This window comes from Callorhinchus milii, unplaced genomic scaffold, assembly GCF_018977255.1.
Source record: "Callorhinchus milii isolate IMCB2004 unplaced genomic scaffold, IMCB_Cmil_1.0 Scaffold11, whole genome shotgun sequence".
Lineage (NCBI taxonomy): Eukaryota > Metazoa > Chordata > Chondrichthyes > Chimaeriformes > Callorhinchidae > Callorhinchus > Callorhinchus milii.
The window spans coordinates 1,610,488-1,635,814 of NW_024704752.1; the positions used below are offsets into that span (position 1 = coordinate 1,610,488).

Below are 25,327 nucleotides of genomic sequence, written 5' to 3' on the forward strand. Positions count from 1 at the left end.
GGTGGGGTGCGGAGCGAGAGCTCTGAGCCCTGACATCTCCCATCGATAGATTCATCAGAACTGTAACATTAATTGATGTGTGAGGAGGCAGATGGTGGGTGGAAGGAGGGGCTGGGGGGGGAGCGGGATGGGGGGCGTTGGGGAGGGGGAAGGGAACAATACTGATGTGATAAATTGCTATATCAAATGCAAGGATTATGGTGTTTATAAAATGCTGTCAATTTATATTTTAAATTTATATTTAAAGCCATGTTTCCGACCAAACCACACAGTCACTACAATTACAGTATATTCTGTGAAACGCTTTGAGATATCTCAGTGAGGTGATAAGGCGCTGTGTCAAATGCAAGGATTATTGTTATTACTTTTATAATAAACCAGACCTTTCTCACGACTCGGAATCATTAAGAAATATCACAATTCAGACGCCCGGCAATGTAAAATGTCGTATCTCTTTTTCTCGCTTCGGGCAACAGCAAAACTTGCATTTACACAACGCCCTTCACGTGGGGCAGTGTCTCGGAGCGCTTAACAGTGGTGGAGCCTGACGCTGAGCTGGGTGGGGTGGGGGAAGAGGGGAGGTGGCCACTAAAGACCATCAAAAGTACACAACCTGGTGTGTGTCGTTGAGGTGCTGCCTGTGTGTGTGTTCCTATCGCTCTCTGTCGCAAACTGAAGCCTCAGGATTGCTGTTGTTAGCACAGCTCTGTGTGTGATCACTGTCACCAATAGCCTGTTCAGCCACATGCCAGGGTGGGGGCAGGTTACTGAGCTGTCATTACAGACCTCTGTATCCATCCTCCTCTGTCTACACACTCCCTCTCTCCCTCTCTCTCTCTCTCAGCCCTCGCTCTCTCTCTCTTTCTATTTTTGAGGGACTATTACCCCGGAAAGCCATCCGCTAATCAACTAACATGCGGGTTCCTACTTACCGCTCGGTAAACGGAGGCGTGTGGAGAAAGAAACCTGCCGAAGGTTTGGCCCTGTCGAAGAACCAAACGCGGGGCCTCTCGCTTGCGAGGCGAGTGCTCAAACTAATACGCTACCGGATAGATATTTTTTGTGCACCAGGCACCAGCGTGGACACAGTAAGAGCCTCAATGATGGGCTGGTGACCGGATTCCTGTGCGGACGCCTCTGGCCTCCATTCCATATAGAATGTTGGATTAGTAATTTTGTGACATGAAATGGATCTCACACCTCCTGTTATTCTCTCCCAGGGTTGTGAAAGAGGAGATTTCCGATGACAATGCCACACTTCCTTGCTTCAATGGCAGAGTCGTCTCTTGGGTGAGTACAATTCTCAGTGGGGAGAGAGAGAGAACGAGAATTATAATGCTTACTTATAATAATAATAAGCCTTGCATTTGATGCAGCGCCTCATCAAGTCGTTGAGACGTCTCAAAGCGCTTCACAGAATATATTGTAAAGCGGATTGAATGTGTATTTTGTGGGCGAAACGCAGCAGTCAATTAAATGCGCGCAGCAGCGTCCCACAAACAGTTCGTGGATTGAGTGGCCAAATATTTTTTTTGAGGGATTAATACCCGGAAAGTGATCCGCCATTCGACCAACAACCGATTCCTACTTTCTGCTAAGTAACCAGAGGTGTGTGGGGTAAGGAAACTTGCCTAAGGTTTTGCGCTGCCCAGGATGAACACAGCACAATTTCGCTCCATCTTAAAATCTGAAGCAGGTCGGTGGAATATCCTTCAATGCCGCCTTGATTCGGAAGCTGATTTTTTCCCAATTCCTAAAAAAAAGAAATGGCTTCCAAAACTGATGGTGAAAATTGAAAGATTTTTTTCACAATTTTTTTTCTCCCGGATCTTAAATTTTAAGAGAAAATGGTTTCATGGGCTGAAACTGAGTGAAATGTGACCTCGGGGTTTGTCTGACAGATCCGTGTATGTTTTATGTGTTGGGGCAAAACCTCAGGCAAGTTTCCTTAATCCACACGCTTCTGTTTACCTGGCAGTAAGTAGAGCTCTGTTGTTAGTCGATTGGCGGATCGCTTTCGGGGGTAATGTTCCCCCCCCAATTTTTTTAGAAGAATTGTTTGGTCACTCAATCCACGTCTGCATGTTGTACATCTACCTGAACAGGCACAGACAGAAGTTTATTTTAACCTCTTATCTGAAGGACAGCAGTCTGACAACATGGGTGTACTTTAATAATAATAATCCTTATGACGTCGTAGAGACGTCTCAAAACGCTTCACAGAATATACTGTAAAGTGTAGTGACTGTGTATTCTGTGGGTGAAGTTTGATCCTCACTTGGCTCCACGATATCCCACAGTGCATTTACCTAAAGTGGACACACGTTCCCAAAGTGACATGAAGCTCAAAATTGCATCACTTGGAGGTAAAGGACACAACCTTTGGCTCCTAAATACCCATTTCCTTTATAATTTGCAGTGGGATCAGAGAGGGAGACAGAGAGAGAGACGAGTGTTAGAGCTCAGATAAACAAAGCTATTCTGTCCCAGAACTGGAGTTAGTGAGATGGTGAAAATGGAGGGTGAACTGGGAGATTCTGGGCTGTCGGTTGTGGCAGTTTGATCACAGTGATGCCGGCAGGTCACGATTGGCTGTGAAAACCATCGGGTAAATAGGCTTTCCCTTCACACTGCCACTCTGGGTAATGTCTCACGTCAAGGGAGAATGTGCCCAACAAGATAACACAATAACAAGAATAATGAGTGTGTTTTATATAATGCCAAGGGTTGTTAGGATCACAGAATCATGTTAAAACTGAGTTAGTCACAATATTTAATAGGGAAATTTATATTAATTGGTGTGAGGAGAGAGCAGGGGAATGGGCACGATGGGGAGAGAGCAGGGAATGGGGTTAGAGTAGAGAGCTCCAGTGGGGGAGTGAGCACCAGCGCAGACACCATGGGGAGAGAGAGAGAGAGCAGGGAATGGGGTTAGAGTAGAGAGCTCCAGTGCGGGAGCGAGCCCCAGCACAGACACCATGGGGAGAGAGAGAGCAGGGAATGGGGTTAGAGTAGAGAGCTCCAGTGGGGGAGCGAGCCCCAGCACAGACACCATGGGCGGAGAGAGAGAGAGAGAGTAGGGAATGGGGTTAGAGTAGAGAGCTCCAGTGCGGGAGTGAGCCCCAGCACAGACACCATGGGGAGAGAGAGAGCAGGGAATGGGGTTAGAGTAGAGAGCTCCAGTGGGGGAGCGAGCCCCAGCACAGACACCATGGGCGGAGAGAGAGAGAGAGTAGGGAATGGGGTTAGAGTAGAGAGCTCCAGTGCGGGAGTGAGCCCCAGCACATGGGGAGAGAGCAACTGTGAGCTGATTCTTTGAATGGGTGAGAGATGGACTCACTGGGAAGCATTGGCTGTATCTCTCTCTCTCTCATACACACAGCCTATCTCTCTTTCTCGGTCTCTCACGCACACATAGCCTGATTCTGTCTGTCTCTCTGTCTCTCTCGCACACCCACCGCCTTCGATGTTACTCCTCATCAAGCGTGTCTCTAATTCTCTCAGCAGAAGTCAGTGGCTGTGAATTCTACATTCAAGTCACCGTCTGTGTAAAGACTGTTTATTGTCCTGGTAAACCATACCCGTCGCTTCCTATGTTTGTCGCTTCTCCTCTGGCTGCTGATTCCTCGAGCGCTGACCCCAGGGATTATGGCCGTGCTGAGCTCTGATAATGTGGAGTCCTGTAGGGTAGTGGTCAGCACCCTCGCCTCGCAAACCAGAGGACCCAGGTTCAACTCCCGGGAGGGTCAAAACCTTAGGCAAGTTTCCTTACTCCACACGCCTCTGTTTACCCAGGAGTAAACAGAAACCCAGTTGTTGGTTTCGCCCACAATACACACAGTCGCTACACTTGACAGTATATTCTGTGAAGCGCTTTGAGGACGTCTCAACGAGGCGATGAGCCGTTGTATCAAATGCGAGGATTATTATTATTATTGACTGATGTTTTACAGCTGGTTTCAGCAGAGGGTTCACACTCCGACACTGGCTCCACCTGCGCAGACAGTCAGTCTGACCTCCCGCCCCCCATTGAACGAACGGGTGGAATTGGGGATTCCCGACCCCCATCCTTTCAGTGAGTATTTGGGTCTGGGTGGGGGAGGGGGTGGGGGTGGTGCGGAGGGAGGCAGGGAGTCTGGGGTTAAAAGCAACAACCAAAATTTGCACTTATACTGTGATTCATATACAGGGTGTTCACACAGTCCCGTTACCCCCACGTTTTCCTCCTGCAGCGCATTGATCAACAATTGAAACGTGGAAGAATGATGATCATTGTATTCAATACAAGTCTTTAACTGTATTTAGATGTCCAGAGGATCAGTGAGTGTGTGAGTGTATGTTTGTGTATGAGTGAGTGTGTGAGTGAGTGAGTGTGTGTGTAAGTGAGTATGTGTGTGTTTGTATGAGTGAGTGTGTTTGTATGAGTGAGTGAATGAGTGTGTGAGCGGGCGAGTGTGTGTGTGAGCGGGCGAGTGTGTGTGTGAGCGGGCGAGTGTGTGTGTGAGCGGGTGAGTGTGTGTGAGCGGGCGAGTGTGTGTGTGTGTGTATGAGTGAGTGTGTGTGTTGACCGAGTGAGTGTGTGTGAGCGAGTGTGTGAGTGTGTGTGAGCGAGTGTGTGAGTGTGTGTGCGCGTGTGGTGTGTGTGTGATGTGTGTGTGCGCGCGTGTGAGTGTATATGAGTGAGTGTGTGTGTGAGTGCCATTGTTTTCATGGCAGATAATGTTCGGTGCCACACTTTCTGACGTTCTTCAGAAAATGGTCTTGGTCCCTAGTTTGACATCGTTCAGTTAAATAATGTCCCCCCCCCCGTTCCCCCCCCCCCCAGTATCTCAGGTGTCCGGGAGTTGAGTTGTGTAGGACCACAGCGCCCCTTTGTGGCAATTTATTTTCAGTACATCAACTCAACGAGTCTTTGGACCACAGTGGGGCAGGTGGTGGGGGGGGAGCAGGGCGTGCGTGGGGGTTGGGTCCTCCTGTGTGTGTGCTTGTGGGGGGTGGTGGGGAGAGCGCGGATTCTGTGCATGAGGGTCTGTACCTGAAGCTCTGTGTCTTGGATCCTGTGCAGCGCTAACGTGGCGGGCAGTCAGGACAACCTGGACAATGAGACGGAGACCGAGTCCGTCGTGTCATCGAGAAGGGAACGGCCCCGGCGGAAAGAGGTGCACGAACACGGTATGTGTGTGTATGTACACGTTTGAATGTGTGTGTACATATGAGTGAATGTGTGTATATAATAATAATAATCCTTGCATTTGATATAAACCCTTATCACGTCTTCTAGACGTCTCAAAGTGCTTCACAGAATATACTGTAAAGTGAATTGACTGTGTTTTGTGGGAGAAACGCAGCAGCCAATTGCGCACAGCAGTGTACATGTGAGTGTGTCTGAATGTTTGCCCAAGTGTGTGTGTGAATATGTGTTTGTGTGTGTACACATAATAATACTAATCCTTGCATTTGATATAGCACCTTATCATGTCTTCGAGATGGGTGTGTATGTACACGTGTGTGTATGTACATGTGTATGTGTGTGTCAGTACACGTGTGTGTGTGTGTGTATTTGTACGTGTGTACACATCTTTGTATGTGTATGTATGTACACGTGTGTGTATGTACACATGTGTGTGTATGTACACGTGTGTGTGGGCTGGAGCAGATGACAAGACATTATAAGATATGATGTCTAACCAGTGACTTATAAAGGTTTAGCAGACCTTCCTTGCTTTGTACGCTGTGCCTCTGTTTATAAAGCCAAGGATGACATATGTTTTTTTAACAGCTCTATCAACCTGCCCTGCCACCTCCAAACACCTGTGTATGTGAAGCCCCAGGTCTCTCTGGTCCCCCTTTAAAACTGTAGTGTATATTGCCTCTCCTCATTCTTCTTCCTAAATTGCATCACCTCACAGTTCTCTGCATTAAGCTTCATCTGCCATATGTCTGCCCATATCACCAGTCTATCTATTTCCTCCTGGAGTCTGCTACCATTGCTTCTCCCACAAAATATACAGTCAATTCACTTTACAGAAGCGCTTTGACATATCTCAAAGACATAAGGCAATCGCAAGGATTATTATTAATATCCTCCTCACTGTTTACTACATTCTCAAGTTTTGTGTCATCTGCAAACTTTAAAATGTTGTTCTCTATACCCGAGTCCAAGTCATGTACGTATCAAAAAGAACAGTGGACCTAATATTGACCCCTCGGGGACACCACTGTATACTTCCCGCTCGTCTGAAAAACAACCATTCACCACCACCCTCTGCTTTCTGTCTCCCAGCCGATTTTGTATGCCACCGTCCCTTTTATCACATGGGCTTCAATTTTACTAACTTGTCTATTATGTGGCACCTTATCAAACACCTTCTGAAAGTTCATCAATCCTCCATTATATCATCAAACAACTCAATTAAGTTTGTCAGACACGATTTGCCTTTAACAAATCCGTGTTGACTGTCATTAATTAACTTATGTTTTTCTAAGTGAAAATTAATTTTCTACCAGATTATGGTCTCTGTTAATAATAATGTTATTAATAATAATGCAATAATAGTAATACGCAGTGGGATTAGTGTTTCTGCACTCACACACGTGCACATACACACGCGCTCATACATGTACATATACACATGCTCACTCAAACTGTGACAGGTTGGGGCGGAGGAGCATGAGGGGAGAGTGATGTGAACAGAGAGTGACTGTGAGCAAAGTCTCAGCTCCATTCACCCACCCAGCTCTGCCCTGAAATCATAGCCTTAAAGCCTGTCTTTGGACAAGTGGGGGGCTGGGAAGGTTTAAAAATTTATCTTGGTGTTGTATTATGAGAATGGGTGAGCAGGGGGAGAGTGTAGTCAAGGGTGAAGGATTCCGGGGGTAATAATCCCTTCAAAAAATAAATTAAAAAATTAAAAATAATAAAAATTTGGTCACTCAATCCATGACTTGTTTGTGGGACGCTGCTGTGTGCAATTGGCTGCTGGGTTTCGCCCACAAAATATACAGTCACTTCACTTTACAGTATATCCTGTGAAGCACTTTGAGACGTCTCGAAGACGTGATAATAATAATGATAATAATAATAATCCTTGCATTTGATATAGCACTTTTCACGTCTTCTAGACGTCTCAAAGCGCTTCACAGATATATTGTAAAGTGAATTGACTGTATATTTGTGAGCGATAAGGCGCTATATCAAATGCTGGGATTATTATTATTATTTATTTATTATTACTGGCTGACATGTGCCCTCTCTGTCCCGCAGTGCCCAGGGTGAATGGCCACACCAAGATGGAGAGGAGACACGAGGTGGGCGGCTACGACAGCTCGTCCACACTGATGAGCAGCGAACTGGAGTCTACCAGCTTCTTCGACTCCGATGAAGATGATTCGACCAGCAGGTACTTGGGGGGGGCAGTGGGGTGGGGGGGTGGGCAATTGCACAAACAGTTGTAGATTGAATGACCTTTTTTTGGGGGTTGGATTATTACCCTTGAAAAACCATCCACCAATCGACTTAACAACTGGGTTCCTACTGACTGTTAGGTGAACAGAGGATTGTGGAGCAAGGCATCTGGCCTCCCCGCCCGGGAATAGAACCCGGGTCCTCTCGTTAGCGAGGCGCGTGCTGTAACCACTACGCTGCGGGACACTGCGTGATTCTGAGATTGGGGTGCTGTGCTGTTGCGCCTCCTGGTGGTGGCTGTGGGGCCTGGCATGGTGTTTGTCTCATGGCCGCTGTTTGTCCTCAGGTTCAGCAGCTCCACGGAGCAGAGCAGCTCCTCCAAGCTCATGCGACGACACAAACGGCGGAGGCGGAAACCGAGGATCCCGCGCATCGAGCGGGTACGTGTGTCGCTGAGTCGGCGAGTGTTCGGTCCGAAATCCCTCGTGCGATTGTGATCCGATCGCAACCCTCTGCCGGTTTGTGTGAGCGACAGAGTGACAGAGCTCTCCAGTGATATCATAGCATCGTCGGAATTAAATCGCGGCAAAAAACATTGAACCCTTAAAAGGCAATGATGGGACTCGCTCCCCCACTGGAGCTCTCTACTCTATCTCCATTCCCCCGCTCTCTCTCTCTCTCTCTCTCTCTCTCTCTCTCTCTCTCGCCCCATCGTGTCTGTGCTGGGGCTCACTCCCCCACTGGAGCTCTCTACTCAATCTCCATTCCTCCTCTCTCTCTCTCTCTCTCTCTCTCTCTCCCCATCGTGTCTGTGCTGGGGCTCGCTCCCCCACTGAAGCTCTCTACTCTATCTCCATTCCCCCACTCTCTCTCTCTCTCTCTCCCCATCGTGTCTGTGCTGGGGCTCGCTCCCCCACTAGAGCTGTCTACTCTATCTCCATTCCCTCTCTCTCTCTCTCTCTCTCTCTCCCTCCCCATGGTATCTGTGCTGGGGCTCGCTCACCACGATCTGATGTTGATGTAACACAGTGGTTGGAATGACTGGTAACAGACCAGTTACTCACTATCTGAGTTTCCAGTAATCACCGCCGTCTCTTCTCTTTCAGTCTTCGTCTTTCAGCAGCATCACCGACTCCACCATGTCTCTCAACATCATCACCGTCACTCTCAACATGGGTAAGCGGCTTGCAATGGGGGAGGGGGGGTAATGGCGGGAGGTTCTCTTGTTGGGGGGGGGAGTTGTGAAGGTTAGTCGTGCGTCGTGAACCCAAACCCCTGGGGGAGAGGGATTGCGGTTCTCGGGGTCATGAACCTGTGTGACAGTGGGCGGGAGGGGTTGGGAAATTGGACTGAACCAACCAATGTCTCAGAGGTGGACCTGAATGGGCAGGAGGGAGTGGGAGGAGGAAGGAGGGGAATTAAAGACAACAACAACATGCACTTATAGGATGAATGTCTCAATGTGATGTTGGAAGTCACTGAGCTTGGTGCAGAGAAGCAGAGAGGTGTGGAGTCCTGTAACTCATTGGTTAGCGCGCTCTCCTCGCAAGCGAGAGGACCCGGGTTCTGTGGGGTGAAACCTTAGGCAGGTGTCCTTAGTCCACACACCTCTCTTTACCCAGCAGTAAGTAGGAACCTGGTTGTTAGTCAATTGGCGGATCAATTTCCAGGGCTAATAATCCCTCCAAAAGAATAATAATTTGGTCACTCAATCCACGACTGTTTGTGGGACGCTGCTGTGCACAATTGGCTGCCGCGTTTCGCCCACAAAATACACAGTCAATTCATTTTACAGGATATTCTGTGAAGTGCTTTGAGACGTCTTAACAACGTGATACGGCGCCATATCAATGCAAGGATTATTATTTGTATATTATTAAATACACGGTCAAAAGAGATTGCCCTTTCAAAGGGTTTTGAAGGTGGGGAGAGAAGGAGCCAGTAGAATGGATTTTAGGAGCGAGTTGAGACAAGCTGGTCACAGGCTCGGCCATTGGTGGTGGGACAGGCATGAGCGGGGAATAGGTACAGGGGTAAGTTGCTTTCAGGTGGGGGCTGGAGTGAGGTAGAGGCTTGGGAGCGGACTCCCCCCTCTGCTGACATTGTCCCCCCACCACCCACCCTCCCGATCAGTCAATCACTCTCCGGTCTTGTTTGCACGTTGTTCCGCAGAAAAATACAACTTCCTGGGGATCAGCATCGTGGGGCAGAGCAACGAGCGCGGAGACGGCGGCATCTACATCGGCTCCATCATGAAGGGGGGGGCCGTGGCCGCCGACGGCAGGATCGAGCCGGGAGACATGCTGCTGCAGGTACCTGCCCCCACCCCCCCAGCCAGGCACCACGCTCCCCCCAACCCCCGCTCCCCCACACACACTCCTCCCCACTCCCCAGCCAGGCGCTTGCTGCTTTTCTGTGAGCCAATGGCATTCTATCGGTGGGTGACGTGCGGAGCTGGAACACAGGAACAGGAGGAGGCCATTCAGCCCCTCGAGCCTCTTCCACCATTCTATTCTATTAGATCATAGCTGATCACTACATCAACTCCATTTGCCCGCGTTTGTTCCATATCCCCTACTTCCCTGACCTAACAGATATCTATCCACCTCAGTCTTGAAAATTTGGGAGGTGTTGGGTGTTGTGCGGTGTGGGACAGTGGGTAAGTGAGTGTGTGTTGTGGGGCAGTGGGTGGGTGTGTATTGGGTAGAGATTGGGTGTTGGGTGGGTGGGGTACGGAGCAATTGGAGCTCTGAGCATCCAGTAACTTGCACATTGTGACCTCTCTTCCCCTGGCAGGTCAACGATATAAACTTTGAGAATATGAGCAATGATGATGCTGTGCGAGTGCTGAGAGAGATTGTCCACAAACCAGGGTAAGAGATTCCAACCTCTCAACGGTTCACACGGACACTTAACGCTGATCAGTCAGACACTCACAAAAGGATATCTATCAGTTGAGGAGAATCCTCAGCAAAAAACTGGTGAGAAGTTTATTTTTCAGACAGAGGTTGTTAGATTGTGGAATGATAGTCGATTGGTGGATCGCTTTCTGGCGGTAATAATCCATTCAAAAGATAAATAAAAATTAGAATAATTGGGTCACTCAATCTACAAATGTTTGTGGGACACCACTGTTGTGTACAGTTGGCTTGTGGAGTCCTGTAGCTTAACGGTTAGAGCGAGAGGACCTGGGTTTGATTGAAAGGTTGGGCGGGTTTCCTTACTCCACACGCCTCTGTTTGCCTCACAGTCAGTAGGAACCCGGTTCTTAAGTCGATTGACAGATCGCTTTTAATAATAAAAGCGATCGCTTTTAAATAAATAAAAAATAAATAAAAATAATTTGTGGGACACTGCTGTGTGCAGTTGGCTGCCACGTTTCACCCACAAAATATCGCCAATTTATTTTACAGTATATTCTGTGAAGCATTTAGGGCCGTCTCAACGACGTGATACGGAGCTTAAATCAAATGCAATGATTATTATTATTGCTTTTACATAAATAACTGTTGAAGCCAAATGTTTAATGTTAACTTCCTTCTCAATTATTTGTCCAATTTCACATTTTAAACATTGTTTCGACCGCGTCTTTGGTCACCTTCCTCCCCCTCCCCCTCCCCCTAGCTCCTCCCCTTCCCCTGGCTCCTCCCCCTCCCCCAGCTCCTCCCCTTCCCCTGGCTCCTCCCCTCTCCCAGCTCCTCCCCCTCCCCTGGCCCCTCCCCCTCCCCCAGCTCCTCCCCCTCCCCCCAGCTCCTCCCCCTCCCCCTAGCTCCTCCCCATCCCCTCCCCCAGCTCCTCTCCCTCCCCCTACCCCCAGCTCCTCCCCCTCCCCCCAGCTCCTCCCCCCCCCCCTCCCCCCAGCTCCTCCCCCCCCAGCTCCTCCCCCTCCCCTCCCCCAGCTCCTCCCCCTCCCCCCCAGCTCCTCCCCCTCCCCCAGCTCCTCCCCTCCCCCTCCCCCAGCTCCTCCCCCTCCCCCTCCCCCAGCTCCCCCCCCCCCCAGCTCCTCCCCCTCCCCCCAGCTCCTCCCCCTCCCCCCCCCAGCTCCTCCCCCTCCTCCCCCCCTCCCCCTCCCCCAGCTCCTCCCCCTCCCCCTCCACCTGGCTCTTCCCCCTTCCCCCGGCTCCTCCCCCTGCTCTTCCCCTGGCTCCTCCCCCTGGCTCGGCCCCGGGATCCGTTACTGTGAAGCGCTCTGAGACGCCGTCCGGCGTGGAGGGCGCTATGTAAACCCAAGTTGTTGTTGTTGTTGTTCAGGTGTATAAGGAGAGAGCAGGGAATGGGGTTAGAGTAGAGAGCTCCAGTGGGGGAGTGAGGATAAGAAAGGATATAATGAGAGGGATTTTACAGTCCATTTGATCCTGTGCTTCTGGCTTACCATTCCAGCATGGAGCCGTTTCGTGATTGAGTTTCAATAACTCTGTTGAATCGCTTCCTTTGTGTGATGACATGGCTCCAGCCTGCTCCATGTCCCCTGCCTGGCACAGTCCACCATCAGCCTTCAGCCGCTCCGACCCCACCCTTTGGAACTCCATCCCAAAGTCCCTTCACCTCGCTCCCTCCCTTGCCTCCTTTAAGGCACATCTCAAGACACTCCTCTTCAACTGCACCTTCGGTCACTCTCCTAACCCCATCCACTCCATGTGCCCTCCACCCCCTCCAGATCCCAACCCCAAGCTCGGGTCCAAATTTCTGACAGTCCAGCCCCTTGGGACGTCCTCCTGACGTGAAAGGCGCTGCGTAAATGTCTTCTATTGTTGTTGTTCTAACTGTTTCTCTTTCCTCCTCACAGCCCCATCACGCTGACAGTCGCCAAATGCTGGGACCCCACTCCACGCACCTGCTTCACCCTCCCCCGGAGTAAGTGACATTGCCTCCCCGTAAACACCCATCTCCATTAAGCGAGAATCTAAGATGGCGGTCAAAATTTTGCATGCCAATTTTCCCCCTAAAATCCAAATGAATTGTCCGCATGTCTCTGGAATGAAGACCTTCCTCTTTGATCGCACTTACGGTCAACTCCTCCTTCCCCCCGACTCAGGGTCAGGCTCCGCTACTATTAAGTGCTTCGAGACAGTGTCCCAAATTTCAGGCAATTGAATGGGCGGTTGAAAGTTCTCACAAGCTCTTGTGGACTCCTGTAGCTCAGTGGTTAGAGCACTCACCTCACAAGCGAGAGAACCTGGGTTTGATTCCTGAGCAGGGCCAAATGTTAGCAAATTTCCTTACTGCACACACACGCCTCTGTTTACCCAGCAGTAAGTAAGAATCCGGTTGTTAGTCGATTGGCGGATCGCTTTTCTGGGGGGAAAAAAGTAATAATAATAATTTGGTCACTCAACTCATGACTGTTTGTGAGATGCTGCTGTGTGCAATTGGCTGCCGCGTTTCACCCACAAAATATACAGTCAATTCACTTTACATTGTATTCAGTGAAGCGCTTTGAGATGTCTCGAAGAAGTGATAAGGCGCTGTATCAAATGCAAGGATTATTATTAAATGTTATTATTATTAATTATTATTAATTTGTGTTTTCGAGGTGAGCCCATACGTCCAATCGACCCAGCAGCCTGGGTATCCCACACAGCGGCCATGACTGGAGCCTATCAGCCATACGGTTTGAGTCCCTCCATGAGCACCATCACCTCCACCAGCTCCTCCATCACCAGCTCCATCCCAGAAACCGAACGTAAGTCCTACCGCTCGCTGTCCATGCCGTGTCCAACATCACCATCATCCCCATGCTTCCTTCCCTTCCCTTCCCTTCCCTGCCATCCTTCTACATGTCTCTGATATTTCAGTGAATACATGGAGTCCTGTAGCTCAGGGGTTAGAGCATTCACCTCGCAAACGAGAGGACCTGGGTTTGATTCCTAGGCAGGACAAAACCTAAGGCAAGTTTCCTTACTCCACACACACGCCTCTGTTTATATTACAGTATATTCTGTGAATGCTTTGAGACGTCTAGGATTATTAGTATATACTGTTCAGTGAAGTTAAGAGACTGAATGGTCTGATGTTCGGTTTGACATTGGTCGCTCACTCCATGGCTGTTTGTGGGAGGGACATTGTTGTATCTGTCTGTATTAATGTGTTGCACTATTCGTTTCTCAACACTGGAGGTCACTACCATCGCCTACATGGTGTTGCAGTTAATACCGTCACTAGCGGCACCTAGTGGCAAACACAGGGAACTGCATTGTGATTATTTTGTGACCAATATTACTAAAATGTACCTCCGGTGAGATGATGAGGTGTAAGAGTCCAGATTGGTTTTGTTGGTTTAGAATTTTAAATCCAAGAGTTTATTTTTAGTTAGAAAGCTATGTTTAGGTCAGCCGGTGACCAAGTTGTGTAGATTAACTGTTGGCTGGTGGGTTATGCCCTGAAATACTTGAACTCTTTCCTTCAATCCCTCCGTCTTGCCCGTTTCTTCCCCATCTTCAGGTCGCACCTGAACACCTTCCTCTTCACTGTATCTTTGGCCACCTCCGTCAATCCCATTCCCACACCCCACACCCCCCACCCTCCCCTCCACTGGCTCAGCGTCGTGCTGCGCTACTATCAAGCGCTCTGGGACACTACCCTGCATGAGGGGCCATGTGTAAATGCAAGTTGATGATGTTGTTGTGCGTTGTGCCCCTCGGAGCCTCTCCTCGTCTCCGAGTTGGTTCAAATTGGGGTCCACGCTTCTGGTCTCTGTTCCAGGGTTCGACGATTTTCACCTGTCCATCCACAGCGAGATGGCCACCATCGTCAGGGCGATGATGTCTCCCGAGTCCGGCCTAGAGGTGCGGGACAGGATGTGGCTGAAAATCACCATTCCCAATGCGTTCATAGGTACGTGGGCGTCTGAGTGTGGCTTAGCCTGACCACTGCTCTCCGCACAGGAGACTGATACCACACCGTTTAGTCAACCCTCCTTTCTTTCCTCTCCCCCTCTCTTATCACTCACTCACCCTCTTGTTCAATCTCTGTCTCTCCCTCGTTCTCTCATTCACAGTGTCTCTCTCTCACTCTTCTCTCTCCCTCATTCTCTCTCTCTCTTCCCGCTCTCTCTCTCTCTTCCCTCACTCTCTCTTCCCCCTCTCTCTCTTTCCTCACTTGTTCAATCTGTCTCTCTCCCTAAGTCTGTCGCTCACCCTCTCTTCTCTCTCTCTCTCTCTCTTTCTCTCTTCCTGTAAGATGGTCACTAATTCTCTCCTCGAGGTGTCTGACTCGGGATGCCAAATGACAAGCTCCCTCCAGACGCTCCCCACAAACCTCCAGAATTATTTGTGATGCTGGGGGTGGGGGGCGAGCATTGGCAGGTTATTGATCAGTGAGGGGGTTAACCCCAATCTGCAGCCCAAATCCTGCCCTCCTCCCCGCCCACCCCCATTCAGCCCCGTTCCACCATTCTATTAGATTATGGCTGATCTGTACCTCAACTCCAGTTGTGGTCTGACCAAGGCTCTGATTTTCTCCCTCCCTGATGTACATAAGGGAAGCTGAGGGCAGTACGCTGCCCCAGCCCAGATCACCTAGCCCAGCAGCGCCTGGGATTGGAACCCAGGACCCTCCTGGGCTGGCTCGCTGGCCTGAGGAGAGTGCGGGAGAGAGAGTGTGAACGGTGTTGTATCAGGCGGCGCTTTTAGCCACTCGGCCACCAGGAGGCGCTGTTCACACATCGTAACTGAGGAAGGACAATATCTCTCTCAAAGACCAGTTCCCTGAATCCAATTCCCTCTCGACTCATTCCCATTAGGCTCCGACGTTGTGGATTGGCTCTACAACCACGTGGAGGGATTCCCGGACCGCCGGGAAGCTCGGAAATATGCCAGCAACCTCCTGAAAGCCGGCTACATCCGGCACACCGTCAACAAGATCACCTTCTCAGAGCAGTGTTACTACATATTCGGGGACGTGTGCGGCAGTGAGTATTCGCCAGACGCCTCTCTGTCACATCACAGCCTGTGGTTCAGTCGCTCGCACTCTCGCCTTCTTGAGTGTGTGTGAGTGGCTCTGTGTGAGTGTATGTGATTGTGTGTGAGTGACTCTTGTGTGAGTGTATGTGAGTGGTTCTGTGGGAGTGTATGTGACTGTGAGTGACTCTGTGTGAGTGGCTCTGTGTGAGTAGTTCTGTGTGAGTATATGTGAGTGGCTATTTGAGTGGTTCTGTGTGTGTGTATGTGAGCATGTGTGAGTGGCTCTGTGTGAGTGTGTGAGTGGTTCTGTTGAGTGTATGTGAGTGGCTCTGTGTGAGTGGTTCTGTGTGAGTGTGTGTGAGTGGTTCTGTGTGAGTGTGTGTGAGTGGTTCTGTTGAGTGTATGTGAGTGGCTCTGTGTGAGTGGCTCTGTGTGAGTGGTTCTGTGTGAGTGTGTGTGAGTGGCTCTGTGTGACTGGTTCTGTGTGAGTGGTTCTGTGTGAGTGTGTGTGAGTGGTTCTGTTGAGTGTATGTGAGTGGCTCTGTGTGAGTGGCTCTGTGTGAGTGAGTGTGAGTGGTTCTGTATGAGTGGCTCTGGGTGAGTGGTTCTGTGTGAGTGGTTCTGAGTGAGTGTGTGTGAGTGGTTCTGTTGAGTGTATGTGAGTGGCTCTGTGTGAGTGGCTCTGTGTGAGTGAGTGTGAGTGGTTCTGTGTGAGTGTGTGTGAGTGGCTGGGTGGTGGGTGAGTGTGTGTGAGTGGTTCTGTTGAGTGTATGTGAGTGGCTCTGTGTGAGTGGTTCTGTGTGAGTGGTTCTGTGTGAGTGTGTGTGAGTGGTTCTGTTGAGTGTATGTGAGTGGCTCTGTGTGAGTGAGTGTGAGTGTGTGTGAGCACACGGCTGATGCCAAGCTAATGACAGATGATAACTGTGTGTGTGTGTTTGCTCTGCTCCGCCTGCAGACATGGCCAATCTAACTCTAAACGATCACGATGGATCGAGCGGGGCATCTGACCAGGACACCCTGGCACCCCTCCCCCACCCCGGGGCAGCTCCCTGGCCAATCGCTTTCCCCTATCAGTACCCCCCCCAGCACCCCTATAACCCACACCCACCCGGGTACCACGATGTCACCGGATACACGTATGGAGGGGGCAGCGCCGGCAGCCAGCACAGCGAAGGTAACAGCGACATTCCCAACCTGCAATCCGGGGGAATGGTTACGGGAGACGCGGGGGGTTGGGGGAGGGGGGAGCAGAGTATGTGCAGGGCGGGGCAAGGGGTGAGGGAGTGTGTGTGCATGTAATGGGTGAGAGGACGTTATTTGTAACCTCTGTGCCCTTCTCTTTCTTTCTCTCTCTCTTACATTCTTCTCCTGTCACTCTCTCTCTATCTCTCTTTCTCTCTCTCTCTCGCTCTCTCTCTGTCTGTCCGGTTCGCTCATGCGCTCTCTCTCGTTCGCTTTCTCTCAATCACTTTCTCGCTCTCTCTCGTTCTCACTCTCACTTTCTCTCTTACTCTTCCTCTCCCTCATTCTCTCTATCTCTCTCCCTCTTTCTTGCGCTCTCATCCTCTCTCTGTCTGTCTGTCTATCTCAGTCTCGATCTCTCACTCTCCCTCTCTTTCGCAGGGAGTAAGAGCAGCGGGTCGAACCGCAGTGGCAGTGAGCGGCGAGGAGGCGGAGGAGGAGGCGGTGGGGGGAAGGAGCGAGACCCCAAGCCGGGCGAATGCAAGTCCGGGGGCAGCGGCAGCGAGTCTGACCACACCACACGGGGCAGCGTGCGGCGAGAGCGGGCGCCCAGCGAGCACAGTCACCACGGCAACATGAGCGTCCGCAGTCACCACTCTCTGGCGGGCAGCGTGAGGAGCCATCACACCCACCAGTCCTACGGTGCCCCCGGCCTGCCCCCCCTCTACACCCCGCCCGTGATGATGATGCCCCCACAGTCTGCCATGGCGCCCCCTGGTGCCCCACCTGTCCGAGACCTGGCCTCAGTCCCCCCAGAACTTACAGCCAGCAGACAGTCCTTTCGAATGGCCATGGGGAACCCTAGTGAGTTCTTTGTGGACGTCATGTGACCTTCTTAATTTTATTCCCCCCCCCAAACAATCCGCCTCTGCCCCCACCATCACAACACACACACATCCACACCCACTCCTCCTATGTCTATTGTACTAATACAGAAGGAAGTAACAACTGACTTGGCACCTTGTGCGATTATGGATGGACAATATGGATCACCACTGATGGAGAGTGTCAACCAGACTATTTATTCAGCACTAACTGTCCCGGGAGGTGGATATGTTCGGATCTGTCTTGTCGTCGTTATTCCCCCACTCCTCCCGCCGTTTAACCCCCAATCCCCTCCTCGCCCCCCCACCCCCACCCTTCCCATTGTAACTTTTGGGGGGTAGGGAGTTGGAGAAAAAAAAAATTCTATTGAGAAACACTTGGTAGAACTCGAGACTGTAAGCGATTTGTGTCTTGTGTCTCCCCCCTCCCCCCTCCACCTCCCCACCCCCATTGTGTGTGGGAAGGATTTCAGGGGGAGGATCAGGGAGAAGAGAAGGGGGAGAGGAAGAGTTGGAAGAATTTTAGGATTCCCCAATCCCCGGAAAAACACTCAGACCGCCGTTCAACAAAGCCTTGAAGAAACACCGCAAGCCTTATATTTCATGTAGCGAGAAACAAAGTGGGGGGGGAGGGCGGGGACACAGCACGACATTGGATTCACGTTGCGGAGCTACAGAAACTTGTGTGTGACACAGGCAGTGTGACATGATGATCATTTTGTCCAGTGGCTCAACAGTAAAACCACTTCAGGAAGGGGAGAGAGGGGTGGAGTATGCCAATGGTCAAAGCGTGAAACAGGTTCCCTTCCAGTACATAAAGGTACAATGTTTCTCTCTCGCTGGCGTAAGAGGACTGGACGTTGGGAGAGATAACATGCTTTGGTTATGCCAACAGTCAATGACTGACCTGGGCTTCGTTCTAGGAGACAAACTGCACTAATCACTTACCGACCATTTGGTCCAGAATCATATTGAATCTTAAGTCAAGAAAGAAATATATCATGTGGGAGAGAGAGAGCAACGTGAGGTTCTGAAAATGATCTTTTTTTTTGTAGCCGGAAGTTGCTTTTGTTGCTTTAATAAAATAGTCCTGGTTCATTTCTTTGCCCAACTCACTGATGGTTAAGCTCTGACATTAACTGTGTGGGGAATTGTAGGTATTATATGTCTCAACCTAAGATCTGAAAGGGATGGTTTGACCTTGACATTGTCACCTATGCCATTGACACTGAATTTGCAACCTCCTGACCTGATCTACTCTTCCAATTGGGGACTAATTTACCCCATCTTTAAATATCATTGTTCTCTTCACCCCCCATTCTCTCCTCCTTTTCTGAAGGTTTCTGTTTTCTTCTTCTCTGGGGGGAGTCCACAAGTTCTCCGACACCTCCCGCCTGATCAGTTTTATAGTTATATTTGATCCTTGATGGTAACGCTCACAGCTAAATCCAATCCTATCCTCATTCATCTCCTTCCCCTGTCCCCTTCCAGTTTAATCTTGTATTGAGCTATGTGGATAGAGTAAAATGGTGGGATTAAACAAAAGCTTGTTCTGGGAGCCATTGGAGACTTGAAGGATGAATGGGCCCTTTTCTTATGCTGCTATAATCTGACTCCCTCCTCTGTACCTCATGCCCACACACATACACAATGAGTGAGAGTGGAAGGGAATATCTAGTTAGTGATCAGCAGTGAGAATCCTGATCTCTTCCCCAACTCAGGTGCTAAGGTTAATGCCTACCCTGACTGAGATCAGTAACAACTGTCAGGCCTGATTACTTCTAGACTTGGCATAACCCACAAGCCCACTGGCTAAAGGCTCGAAAAATAGCCATTTGTTTTGTTACATCTTTGTGTCGAGTGCTCAAGTGGCACAAAACCAACCCACGTTGTTCAACCTCAAGCCTTGAGAGCTTCAGCAAACTCCAACTCAAGGTCGTTCTTACTCCCTGTTGTTGGGTTGGGAACTTTGTGCCCAAGACACAAAGATCTTGAGCCGTCCCATTCTCTGCCAAACCACAAAACTAATCCACAAGATTCCCAACTCTTATTGGAAGTGGGGGTGAAACAAGTCTGATTTGATTTTGTTGAAGCACCCTTACATCCCCATTCTTTCCCACCGACCCACTCCTTCCAGCCCACATCCCAACCCATCCCTCACAATCGCCCCGGTTTCCTCCTTCGATCAAAAGTTCTAACAGCGTACTGAAGACAAGCATTTCACACAGCTGTTTGGTTCAGAATGAAATACAGTTCTCTCACACACTTCAGCTGCCTCACGTCAAACTCTTTTGCATCAGATGGCGTTAAATTCTGGGGATTTCTCCAAGCCTGTCGTGCTCTGAATGCTTCATTTTGTACATATTTATTAAAATCGAAGTGATCTTATTTATATTTAACCTGTTGCCTGTTGACTTGTACCCGTTTGGTGATCTTTGTTTCTGTCGCTATATCATCTAGGCGTTCACCTACAGTTGCTTCGCTCCGCAATGATTCCAGTTAAGCCATGAAAGGTGCTGTATCAAATGCAAGGATTATTGTTATTATTAATAATAACTATTGGTTAGAGCACTCACCTCGCAAGCGAGAGGACCCGGGTTCAATTCCTGGACAGGGTGAAACAGGCAAGTTTCCTTACTCCACACACCTCTGTTTACCCAGCAATAAGTAGGAACCCAGTTGTTAGTCGATTGGTGGATCACTTTCCAGGGATAATAATCCCTTCAGAAAATATATATTTTGGTCGCTCAATCCACGACTGTTTGTGAGACACTGCTGTGCGCAATTAGATGCCGTGTTTCTCCCCTCCTCTACCCCCCCCAAAATATAGTCAATTCACTTTGCAGTTTAATAAATTATAATAATCCTTGCATCACAGCATCGAGAATCTCAAAGCATTTCAGGGAGTGTACTGTAAAATAAATTGACTATATCTTATGAAGTGCTTTGAAATATCTTAACATAATAAGGTGCTATTGTTTTAAATGCAAGGATTATTATTAACGTACTGCATTCATTTTGCCTTTGGGAGGATATTAATGCAACTGAGGTTTCTAACATCAAAGGAATTTAGAGTGTAACAAATAGAGTGTTACGCCCTGATACTCTTCCTGCGCTTATGTGGCTGGTGGAGCTCAGAGAGAAGCCAGAGTGATTAGAGGCAGACATGAGATGCTGTTGCAAACCGAACCAAACACGAGGGCTTCAGTTTTGTTAATGTACAACTGAGAGAAGTTGAAGCTCAGTTAATCAAAACTAGCCACTGTTATGAAATGGAGTGTGGGAGCTTAGAGCTGCATATCGTCAACCTCCGTAGGGTAACTAGGCATTGTAATACAAAATACACAGTCACTACACCTTACAGTCAATCGAGTAAAGACCTTGAGGTATCCTGAGGTGAAAGCTGCGATACCAAATGCAAGGAGATCCCTAAAGATAAATAGGAAAGCAAACAACGGCAGAAGGGAATAGGAAGTGCAAAGGATCTTTTCCTTTCAGTAGTCGGCTGATGGGTGTGAGGAAACGGACCTCACGTCTGCCTGCTTTGCTGGACATTAAAAGATGTCGCAATGCTACCAAATGTGATGAATCTCCCAGTGTTCCAGTCAACAACCTTCCAGATTGATTCGTCATTCACCACATGGCTGCTTGTGGGAGTTTGCTAATGTTTCAGTGAGATAAAGCTCAATAAAGGGACTCTGGGAAATCTTCCTGACATGAAAGGTGCTATATTACTGGAAATTGTATTGTACTGTATTCTATAACTTTTTTCTCTTTTAAATAGACACTTGCCGGCCAGTACCCAAAAACATCCCATTTTTATTCAATGTACATCAACAATGACTTGCATTTAATATGGCGCCTTACAAACAGGGTTGTGTCTTTGGAGAGCTTAGTAGCAGTGGCAAATGAATGGTGCTGGCTCTAAAAGACAGTGGATATAGTAGTATAAGCTTGAAAAAGTGAAGCAAGCTCTTTTGTGCCCATCTCAAGGTCAAATAACACTGGGAAGTGCCCTTGAAATGGTTAATCAGCATGAATGTGCAAGTCCAAATATTCCAGCATGTGAATATCTATGGGGGAAGCAAATTTTGTAGTTATTTGAATTGTTTGGATTAGGAGGTGTTGTATAGTTGGAATTGTATTTTAAGGAAAGGATATGTGCAAATAAAGTTTTTTTTCTCTTTCACCGGTCAGACTTCTCAAAGTGCGGCCTTAATAACACCAACCTAAGGTCACAAGGTATTTAGCTTTGTGTTTGCGTTGGGTGTAAGAGGTCACTGCACAGAGCTCTGCTGGATCCTGTGGTTAAATAATGCGAGCAAACAGGCAAATCAGGTTAGTCCCAGGTTCAGTCCCCTAGCCTATGTGGAGTTAGCTGACCTCACTAGATTAGGATATGAGTCCTGTAGCTCAGTGGTTAGAGTACTCGCCTCGAAAGCGACAGGACGTCTGTTTGATTTCTCCCCAGAGATTGGGATACTGGCTGCCACGTTTCTCCCACAAAATAGTCAATTCACTTAACAGTATATTCTGTGAAGTGCTCTGAGATGTCTCGAAGATGTGATACAATATACAATTATATTTGTATAGTACCTTTCACATCCCAAGGAACTGGACAGTCAGGGATTTAGACCCAGGAAGGATTTGGGATTTGATTTGGGATCAGGGAGGGTGGTGGGCAGCAAGGGTAGCCAAAGGTGCAGTCGAAGAGGAGGATCTTGAGACATGTCTTGAAGGAGCCAAGGGAGGGAGCGACACAAAGGGACTGTGGGATGGAGTTCCAAAGGATGGGGGTAGAGGGGCTGAAGGCACAACTGCTAACGGTGGGGCAGGCTGAGCGGGGGACGTGGAGCAGGACACAGCCTGCTGAGCGGAGATAGTGGACAGGTTGATACAGGATTTAAGAGCTCCGAGATGCTGTCCGTCCGGTGTGAAGAGCGCTGTATAAATGCGACTTGTTGTATGTAGCAGGTGGCAGAGGTAGGAAGGAGCAAAGCGGTGGAGGCGACGACGAGGACCTTGAACTCTATCCTCTGGGGAATGGAGAGCAGCGGAGCCGGGCGATGGCAGGGGAGATAGGGTCACGGAGCCGGGTGCAGGAGAGGACACGAGCTGCGGAGAGGGAAGAGATGGGGAGGCCGACAAGCAGGGAGTTGGCGTAGTGGAGATGAGGGTCTCGGCGGCCTGAGGGGGAGCACCGGGGCCGGAGCCGGGCCGTGCTGCGGAGGTGGGGGGAGGCAGAGCGGGTCATGGCACGGATGTGGGGTATAAAGGGTGGCTGAGGGTCAAACAACAACAACAACAACAAGATTCCATTTATAAAGCGCCTTTCACGTCAGGAGGACGTCCCAAGGCACTGAAACAAGACGCCAAGGCTCCGGACTGGCTCAACGAGGCGGAGTATCACCATCCAGGGATCTGCTGTGAGGCGCTAACCTGCGTGAGGGGCTCCATAGAAGTGCAACTTGTTGTTGTCCACCAACACGTTGAAACCTGGAGGATTTTAACATGGGAGGGGGGGGGGGAGGGGTTGCATCCGGGCACTAGGTAAGATGGCGGCGGCAGATCACGTGGTGGGGGTGAAAGCGGTCTATTCGGGAGACGCAGGCTGGTGACGTCAGTGGCGGGGGGCGGAGATTGGTGACGTCAGTGGGCGGGAGAGGAGAGTAGGTCACGTGAGTGCGGGCTGTCAGCTGAGGGCGGGGAGGAGGCGGCGGCGGACATTTTGTGTGAGGAGCGGCGAGAGGTGGCCGGCGGGGCGGGTGAGTGAGTGAGGCAGACAGACAGACAGACAGACAGAGGAGGCGAAAGCTGAGCTTCAGGCGGGGTCTGGTGGTTAGGAAGGAAGGAGGGAAATGGCGGCCGACTCCATGGGGGAGAGGAGCGGGCAGACGGCGGTGCGAGCCCCCGGCTTGGGCCTGGCTGCCGTGACCCCGGGCCGGGCGCCGCTGAGGCAAAGGGAAGCCCGCGGGCCGCACCCGGCCCCCGGAGACATTTTGTGCCAGCGGGTGAGGGAGGGGTCGGTCAAGGTGATCCACTGCAGCTTCTCCCGTGGGGCGGGCAGGCAGAGCGGAGGCCGCGGCACCGGCCTGCGTTGGCCGCAGGGAGGGAGGGAGGGAGGGAGAACGCTGGGTGCGGTCAGCAGAGCCCCCCTGGGGTGGGGGAGAGGGTGTGACAGGCTTGCCCGGCACCGCAATAACCAGGCGCGGAGATGCTCCCCTCTGGGGGGGGGCCGTGCGGGTGGAGTCAGCACTCGCTGCCCACCCCCCCCCCCCCCACCCCTCCTTGCTGTTCTGATTCATTCACCTTCACACGCACAGTCACTACACCTGGCAGCAGCGATCGCCCGCAAAGAGCGGTGCGATGTGCCGGTCGGACCCAGTTAGCGGTACCAGATCAAATGCAAGGATCATTTTATTAAAAGCTGCAGGTTTTCCCCATGTTCTTTCTTGCCCCCCCGCCCCCCTCTCGGGGTTATGTTGGCAACCGCTCCTTCCTCCTGCGGTCACAGCTGGTCGCAGCCCGTGCACAACAGCAAATTGCATTCATGCGCCATAGCGCCTTTCACGTCGGGAGAACATCCTCAGATGTGGACCGTTACTGTAGTGCTGCAGTTAAGCTCAACCCCGTCCCCCCTTTGGTTACGATCATCCAGGTTCCTTTTCCGAGTACCTGCCCCGTTTCCCCACTGACCCGAGTTGAAATTGTAGGCTTCACGTAGTTAAAATTATCAGATTTGATTGCGATGGCCCTCTCTCACCCCTCCTGCCCCATTTCCAGTCAAACAGCCTGTTTTGATGCGCGCTGTCTTAGCGCGTCGATGATTAATGGCATAGTTGTTATTGAGGATTTGTGATGTTGTGATATTAATCCTTGCATATACTGCCTCTCATGTTAAGTTGATGTCTGAAAATGCTTTATAGGATTTACTGTAAAGTGTAGTGACTACCTAGCAGGTGAATATGATTCACTGTCACTGTTTTTAATAATGAGAAATGTACCTGAAGATTGAAAGTATTGCTCCTTCTGCACACCCTCAAATAGCTGGAAAATCTGGGAAAGGACACTCGATATTCTACAGTACGGTTTCAGGCATAGTAGGATTGGTTGCTTGCCTATTTTTTTATGGGAGGTTTGACACAATATTGGAGGAAGTGCTCACATCCAGGCTTGATATTGTTCTTACACAGTCTACTGTAACATATACGGCAATGCTCTTTTTGATCTGTTCACCTTGAAGGTAAGCAAGAGCATTCTAGGATAATTTGACCTCCCTGACCTTGTGTGGAATCAATCTTCAGTTGGCATTTCCTTTTCTTGGGATTTGCAGTAATAAGGATGTTTGACACAGCAGTTTTGTTTCCTGCCTTACATAGTATTACGCTGAGCTGTGAAGATCTGTTGGGTCTTCGCTTCAATCTTGTGCGACTGTGCTGAGTTGCTTAATTGCAAGCAGAGCAGAATTGTGAGCATTACAATTTGGCCTAGAAAAAGTGAGTAATGGTTTGATTCAGATGGTTCTTACACTATTTTATTATTGTTACTTGTCCTTGTGTCATTTTCTATATAATTTAACCAAATGTATTCCCGAAGGCAAGGCCATACATGTCTTTCAACTCTGCTCTTTAATGCTGGTCTAAATCTATTCTGTATTGTATAATCTATCACTGATGGTAATGCAGATACCATGGTACATGTTACAACACAATTAATTGATTGCATTTCAGAGGTTGAGGTTTAACTAGGTGGGATCTGGACCAGATTGATGAAATGAAAATTTCTGCTCTGGTGGTCGAGTGCAGAAATCTTTAGCAGTCTTGGACTTTCTAGTCAGTCTGAACCTATTAAGAATGAGGTGCAAGTTGCTTTGGGCTTGGTTGATTTAGATCCTTGCAGTTAACTGGCAGGAAGGCTATCATCCAATTAGTTTGACACAGATTTAAACTAGGGTC

At 49.7% G+C, this 25,327-nt stretch overlaps 2 protein-coding genes across 4 annotated transcripts in view; both read left to right on the forward strand.

The window, feature by feature from the left end:
• The first annotated feature begins 1,124 nt into the window (after positions 1 to 1,124).
• On the forward strand, positions 1,125 to 19,771 carry LOC103187995 (segment polarity protein dishevelled homolog DVL-3). Its single transcript, XM_042339177.1, has 14 exons — positions 1,125 to 1,290; positions 3,954 to 4,075; positions 5,066 to 5,172; positions 7,265 to 7,400; positions 7,752 to 7,845; positions 8,512 to 8,581; positions 9,578 to 9,717; positions 10,202 to 10,278; positions 12,192 to 12,259; positions 12,939 to 13,088; positions 14,108 to 14,239; positions 15,147 to 15,314; positions 16,262 to 16,480; positions 16,930 to 19,771. Exons 1-14 carry the CDS (start codon positions 1,183 to 1,185, stop codon positions 17,376 to 17,378), a joined length of 2,040 nt encoding a protein of 679 aa, XP_042195111.1. The 5' UTR covers positions 1,125 to 1,182; the 3' UTR covers positions 17,379 to 19,771.
• Positions 19,772 to 23,051: 3,280 nt separating this feature from the next.
• ap2m1 (adaptor related protein complex 2 subunit mu 1) overlaps positions 23,052 to 25,327 on the forward strand; it is a 29,974-nt gene continuing 27,698 nt past the window's right edge. Inside the window, exons 1-2 of one of the 3 annotated variants that reach the window (XM_007907759.2) lie at positions 23,052 to 23,137; positions 24,752 to 24,868. The gene's annotated coding sequence lies outside the window, so the exon portion shown is untranslated. 3 annotated transcript variants of the gene reach the window in all.